This window comes from Opisthorchis viverrini (genome assembly GCF_000715545.1).
Source record: "Opisthorchis viverrini unplaced genomic scaffold opera_v5_167, whole genome shotgun sequence".
In the NCBI taxonomy this organism is placed as follows: domain Eukaryota; kingdom Metazoa; phylum Platyhelminthes; class Trematoda; order Opisthorchiida; family Opisthorchiidae; genus Opisthorchis; species Opisthorchis viverrini.
This window is the reverse complement of record NW_008751825.1, coordinates 916,180-923,463: the sequence shown is the minus strand read 5'-3', so window position 1 is coordinate 923,463 and position 7,284 is coordinate 916,180. Positions and strand designations below refer to the sequence as shown.

The 7,284-nt window shown below is 44.6% G+C and overlaps 1 protein-coding gene across 1 annotated transcript in view; it reads left to right on the top strand.

The window, feature by feature from the left end:
- The window catches only part of T265_07393 (hypothetical protein), a gene marked incomplete at both ends in the record, with an annotated part of 9,335 nt that overhangs the window by 647 nt on the left and 1,404 nt on the right, over positions 1–7,284 (top strand). Inside the window, 3 exons of the mRNA XM_009172897.1 lie at positions 1,248–1,346; positions 1,691–1,951; positions 2,730–2,829. Of these exons, the coding sequence (XP_009171161.1) occupies positions 1,248–1,346; positions 1,691–1,951; positions 2,730–2,829 (460 nt within the window). The remainder of the gene's footprint in view (positions 1–1,247; positions 1,347–1,690; positions 1,952–2,729; positions 2,830–7,284) is intronic.

The following is a 7,284-nucleotide window of genomic DNA, read 5'->3' as shown; positions in this document are numbered from 1 at the left end:
CTGAGTGGATGTCTGGAGTTGTAGGAACCTCGGAATGATTGTGTTAAGCTAGCACTAAGTCCCTCTCCTCTGTTCTTCACAACAAGGCTTTCACATAAATCATGGTCGTACAGCAGTGAAGCATCAGTGTTGAACACTGATGTTATGCTGTCGATGATGATGGTGATGATGTTGATGATGATGATGAGACATTTCGGTTCCGTGTTTGTTAATCTCATACTTTTCTAGGTACAAGCGCTTTTTGATACCAGACGCTAAGTTGCCACTTGTCAAAGTAGCACTGTTGTATTGCACATTTGCAGACAAAGTAGGAGAACCAGTTCAGAGTAAGTGCTCACGAAACAAAGTTTGAGTTTTCTCTGGCAGTGAAACGACTCAAAAAACTCTGATTTCATCCTCAAGACCAAAATGTGTTTTGCAGGAAATAGACCCCAAGCAGAGAAGCGGTGTCAAGGCTGGAATGATTCTTTGGAAAAACTGGGTTTTGATTTGCAATCTGTTATCCCACGAGTGTCATCTCAAGACTTCCCGAAATTTTGCACAAGTTATTTGGGAAAATTCGATAAGCCGACCAACTAGAATCTTCAGACAGTTTTTTCCTAGGAACCTCCGTGTGAGTTTGGGGTATCCCAAGAGCCACATGAACCCAGGAGCTCGGCACGACTCTCAGGATATGTCAACTCTATTCAGACGCTTCATCAACGTACCTTACGAAAATGTGCTTTGCCGTATGAAAATGGGGCGATACTCTTTGACGCCAGGTCCAGAGTTTACAGAGGTCACAGGAGGAAGATTTGTGGAATAATTGCTTGCCTTTTCTTATCTGAAAGGGAGCACAAAGTTAAGGGTCGCAATGTTTCGGATTAATGGTCACTTTTGTACGTCAGGTGATTGTTGATTGGGTGGGTAGCTGTTGTCCCTAGTGTAGCCCTAACAGCATCACATCACGTGATGGGTGATCGGTTGATTTTCGAGAGAGTCATTGACACAGAGCGTCGCCACCACACAAATGTGATATACCAACATTCTAGCTTACCGTTGTCTTTTCGCGTGGTAGATACAAGTTAGCTCCGCAAAAAAGGATAGAATTTCACTCGTTTACTGAACTCCGGACTCCATTGGACTTTGTTTCAAACGTGAGAAAGTACAGTAAATCAAATGAAATCTAAATTGATGCGTACTCGTCCGCAAACAACCGTGCGGTCATTTTTGAAAAATGTGGTTGTCTGAATTCATCTCTGTTTTAGGTCTGCTTACAAAGCCTGGAAAGGTCTAGCTGATGTTTGTGAATTCCAACTCACTACGTATGACTTGCCTTCCAGCCAAGCTGGAGCACCCGCCAAGCTGTGAGTTCCTGACCAACTGTTTTATTTTATAAGATCATCCCCAGTGTCACTCCATAAAGGCCGATTTTTGTGGCATAAACAACTAGATAGGTGCTTCTTCAGAAAAGACACTCGTTCCTGGAGAGACTAGTCAGTTACTTCTCACAGATCACACAGGAGATTTCTCAACAATATGTTGACTGGGTGGAAGATGGGGACCATATCTAACAGGCTCCGTCCCATCGGTGGTTATCCACACTGTATGGCTCTCTGTTATTGGTGAAACAGACCGTATCTGTCATCCCCTGCGCTGTTCGTCAGAATGCGGTTCGTTAAACAAACAGGTGAGTAGACCTTCGGTTCAGAGTTGTTAGAAAATGCCAAATCAACAGTTACAGACTATTGGACAAGGGAGCAAAACTCTCATATGCATCTTGTTTACAAAAACTGAATATCCATCTTCTCCTTGAACGCGTCTTCCTGAACGCTCCTGGGTATTCATTGACAAATACTCAATTGCAAGCAAATGCTACAGAGAGACTCCGCAAATTTCGTAATAGATCTCACTTTTCAAGAGACGCAAAGCGGATTTACGAGAAAACATACTACTCGCGTGCTTCTCATCAGTAGCATCACTGTTACAGTGGTACTTGCTCCTATCAGAATCATGTTCAACCCTCTTGTTTCAGTAATTCCTCTCTTTTGCTGGCGCGATAATTCTGATTGATCCGTACTAGGGGTGTGAAACGCTGGAGTTGAGGTGCACCTTCATTGCATATCCTTGAGGGTGCGTGGAACTCCTGTGACATGTGGAACAGGCATTTAACCACCATTTCACCGGTGCAGTTCGGCGAACATGACTGATCCTATCCCAATGGACGATTCGTTTACGCTTGAGCAGTTCTAACGGCCGTCAAGTAATTGTTCTGTTTGATTCTTTCCCCCACCTGCCCCTCACGGTTTCCTGATCAGGTAGCCTCAAGCATGCTGGAAACCTCCACATTAAGTGTAGCTGTCTGCCAACACACTGATTTTGACTAGTCTCGAAATTCGACTTCACCATCGGTTGTGAAGACCGAGAAGTCACAAGAAGTGACGTGAGTCCTGATAGCCCTAGACACTGTAAAACGAACCGGCATGGTGGCCCTTCCAAACACAAAATTTTGGTTTATGTACATTTTGAAACTGTGATTGAGTTCACCAAGAAAATCCGCATAAAAATTCCAGACAAAACGCTAACAAGGAGTACTTGACACAGTTGTTTGAAGCCAATTTTCTTCGTTATTCGATCCGATTCACCAGTTCGTAAGTGAATGAGCTCAGGCTATAAACCGCTGTGATTTTTTTTTGTGTGTGGGGGGGGGGCGAGATGGCTCAGTGGCTAGAGCGTCAGTTTACTTACAGGAAGGTCCATGGTTTGAACTCGACCTCTGCCTCTCGACTTTCCTTGTCTAGGATTGGGCAGCCTGGTAGTATCTCAGCCTTCCTTCTGGTGGCATGGCAGGTAGGCTGTAGTTTGACAACTGGGTGTGAGGGGGAAGGGCATTCAATGAACCCTGATCATCCTAATTATCCTCCGCGATGTCCCATGCCGTCTCGAATTGGGCAGATCAGAGCGTGTTAAAATACGATTCCCGATTTTACGTGAGCATGTTTGTTCACACGGCAGGAATAACTTAAAAGGTTGTGTTCCGAAGGTTATTAAGTTGATTTGTCTGGGCGTGGATACGTCTGTTTGATGCCCCAGGCCTAACCGTTTCTCGATCCTGGCAAGTTTTACCAAGGTGCGATAAAAAACCAGTCTTTAGGGTAGAACACCATAGCCGTATGGATAACAGGAGCTAACGCCGTTTTCAACGCAGCCAGTCACAAAGCGCGCGAAGAAATGCGAGGGACGATGCTAGGGGCTAATTTAATGAAAATTAGTTGGGGGAGACTGCAAAGCACGTACGCATCACTAATCATAAAATTCCTAATGTATCACCTAAGGGAATGCAATCTTGCATCTTCGAAAAAGCCGAGCTTGGCAAAATGCAGAAGTTGTCGCAACTCATCACAGCAAACACTGTGATCTAACTACGTAGAACTACGAACGAATTCCCCGTGCCCAAGTCAGGAGCGTCTCAATCTCTCCGGTACACTTCTGCGGAAGAAAGCAGAGGACTTCGAACACAAAACAGGATAGTCCAACTTGACAGCTATGAATCACTGGCTTGTAAGATGGAATTTGTAACGTACTGTTATAAGGTCAGCCGATCAAATTATACACCGATGTTTCGGATGATGAGTGTACTTTGTTCATATGAATATCATGCTTCATATTGAATATAATGTAGATGAATAAATCGATTTATGAACAACACTCAGCATAGATTATCTGTTGAAGGCCGGGAATTTTCAAAAGACTATTTCAGGCACCTACTGAAGCTAGCATATGACATGGATTTATCATTGGATGTGCGCCAAAATGACTGGAAATCAGTAGCTCGAAAGTCTCTAAGGTAATCTACTTTATATGATTCATTGAGAACTTAATAGAGTAACTTCTCTTGGGCCCACTGTCCACTGACTCTGGTGTACTATCCCAAACACAGTTGACACATTTCACGTCTTGAGTTATTCCATGGATCGATCAGTCAGCTGGTGCGTGTGATACTTATTCGTGATTGGACAACTTCGCCCTGGCTGCCGTTTGTGTTCCTTCCACGTGATTGGTTGGTTTCCCAATCGTGTGGAGTCGCACGCGTGTGTTTTGTGGGGAAGGTTGTCTCTACCTGATTGGCTTTGCCTACGCTTGACAGCAATGTATTTGGGCATAGGTACCATAACACAATCGTGCGTCTATCCGTGATCGGTGTGTGCCCTACTCAGACGAATAACGATATTCAGGATGAACTTTTCATCGTGTTGTCCGAAGGCACCCTCATCTAACTAGCTTCCTCTGACCAGTTGCGTTTCATCAGGTCGGACTGTATCGGTTTGCTTGCTGCTCCATCTTAGAACAGTAGCAAACTGCCAAATAGATCACAACCACTTAAAGAGACACAGGAAGGAATAACCACAATGCCTGACCGAACCAAGCCGATCAAACCATGGATGAGAGCGATCGATACGCTGGAACCGACAATGCGCGGAGAAAATTATCGCATTTCTCCTCTGAGGACATCGGCCCGTCGAGGAGAAGCATCTAAAAAATGGGTGACTGTGGATTGCTTTGCGGTTCCAAATCTAGGCGCCATATAAACGATCTCGTTTGATAGCTAAAGCCTGTGTAAAAAGGACGCCAGGACTCTTGTCATACTGATGCCTTTGACAAGGTTTGCTGAGAGTGAGATTGTAGTGATCTACACCGTTCACCGATGTGAGTTAGATCATTTTGAGACATTCATGATTTGCCATGGTCCGAAAGGGGGCACGTACAGTTTGGCTGCTTTGGGAGGCAGCGTTTTCAGACACACCAGTCGGAGTATGGTTCTGACTGAAAAAGCTAGATAGAGGACAATAGGTAAATTCTGTGCTGCAAACTGCAAGCCTGGGGAGAGGTTCCGGTGACACAATATGAATTTTTTTACTGTGTCTGCTGTATTAAGAACTGTCAGGCGTGGATGGCGTCACGCTTGATGTCCGCACTACTCATGTTGGTTTCTGCACGACGCCAGATAATGAACCTCAGCCCATCATCCCTATCTCACCTGCAAATTTGAGCTTCCAGAGCTGCTAGCTATCAGCACATCAGTTTTCGATGTATCGTCTACTTGGAGCAGTGTGACCAGAAAAACCTACGGCCATCATCCAACTGTCTGAATATATCCCGTTGGAGATATATGAACAGAACTGCCCGTGAGTACGTTTCACGAGGCTGTTCTCTGCCAGGACATCTATCCGAATTAAACATGCAGAACCATCCAGACTGTCTTCCGAAAAAACCTCGTAAATCTGGTGGAACCCCGTGAAAATCTGCATTACTCCCTTGATCCAGAGTCATTTATTTTTGAAAACCACCAGTTCAGCTACCAGTGAGGGGAAAGCTCTTCGCTGCGAGGTCCCTTGTTACTAGTTACAAGTCATTAGACAAGACGGTAAACAGCTCATATGCACATAGCCACGCGTCCTCGTGAAATATCTTGGAGATTCATTGACTATTACACAATAGTAAACGAAGGTCACAAGGCAGTTTTACAATTCCCGAGGGGGATTGGAGCTTGGCCACTAATCATAGACTACTCGCTTGGTTCATCAGTAGTATCCATCGTTAGCCCAGCAGTTATTTTGAGCCATTCGCTTACTATTCTCACCATCTGGTAGGACATGTGACTTGGCCATCGCTCAGTTGTGTTCTCCAAATGGCCGTGAAAGTGTTACCACCTGTGGATGTGTTAAAAATCCAGTAGGTTGGTCTCAACGAAAGCACGACTGGATGATCTCGGGTATTCCAGACCAGCAAACTTCCACAGAAGTTGTAGTCATGTTTAGATCAATTTGACTGCATATACTAGCCCACAGTGGCAATGCATTGTCTTTTTTCATAGGTACCCACGTGACCCACGTACCCACGTGACCCCACATTCATTAACAGTAGGCTGTCGTTAGTTTCCTAGATGTCGGTTTGACAAACCAAGCACGCAAATTCTTTGTTGGGCAATTCAGAACTAAACCATGGATTTCATTCCGGGTTACTCTTGGGCCCCCAAGAAGTCACTGGCGTTTAGAAGTACTGCGTATGACCTGGTCTTCTTGGAGGAAATGTCAAAAAAGCCGGTGTCAGTGAAATACCTTTTTTCAACCAGGTTGGACTTCGAAGATGGTATTCATGACTATGCGCCATGGAGGCGCAAAGATACGCTTTGGTTTCCAACGGATGTGCGCCCCGTAGCTTTGCGGGTGTGCCAACACCTCATCTCGCAACTCACACAGACACACTGAAAGGTTCATGTAAGACAGTCTGAGACTTAAATCGACTGATTGTTATATTCCCACAGGAGCACGTGTAGGCTGCCAATCACAAGCTTGATTAGTGTTCATGTGTGGTTCTCATGTCTGTCCCTCTGTTTGTTGCATTCATGTTAGCAAGTCACAACCGCCACAAGGTTGCATTCAGTTGGACGTGTTCAGAACAGATTGAAATCACCACTCTAGCAGTTTGACAGTTTTCAAACTGTAACACGTATCCTCGGTGGGTTCTGAGCCAATAACATCAAGACAAGGAACATCTTGTCACACCGCCTTGAGACGAAGAATTCACCCACGTGTTTCATCGGATAACGGAAGAACTTATGCCCGTACATATGACTAAACAGTAGATCGAATAAGTCCTAGGTTTTGACGCTGAATGAGGTCACATGAATCTCATTGATGTGTGTTGGATATGATGACCTGTCACAGTTCACGGGCATATCAGTCTCAACCAACCAGAGGCTTTGTGCTCCCGAACACCGGTTTCAAATATGCAGTGTAATTCAAAAACAAGAGGGAAGCATACAGGAATGCACTTACCTATAGGTATCACCCAAATGGCAGCCGTAAGCTCGGAACGAATTTTCATTACCGGCGTATTGCGCAATGTATGTAGAGGTAACCTACTACTCATAAAGTCCAAGGGTTTTCAGCATCCTTATGAGTAGTAGGTTACGTCTAGTCAGCAACAAAAAACTCTTTAAAATAGTCAAAATAAACATAAGCATAGGCATATGGTACTTTTGATGAATCTTTTCCAGACAAGCCCCGCCAAAAATTAACTCCCGCCACTCGAAAAAGCTTTGAAAAAAGAAGATATGAAATATGTACTCTTAACCCTTATTGAAGAGGGTGAAATAGGGACATGCCATTAATAATTTGCATGAAAAGGTCCGTTTTTCAAAATCTTTGCCTCCAAACGAACTCACACAAATAGCTGTTCGCTAAAGATCGGTGTGTACCGCATTGGCGTTCATTCTGCATCCTGTAGACGTGCTAAAGAGAT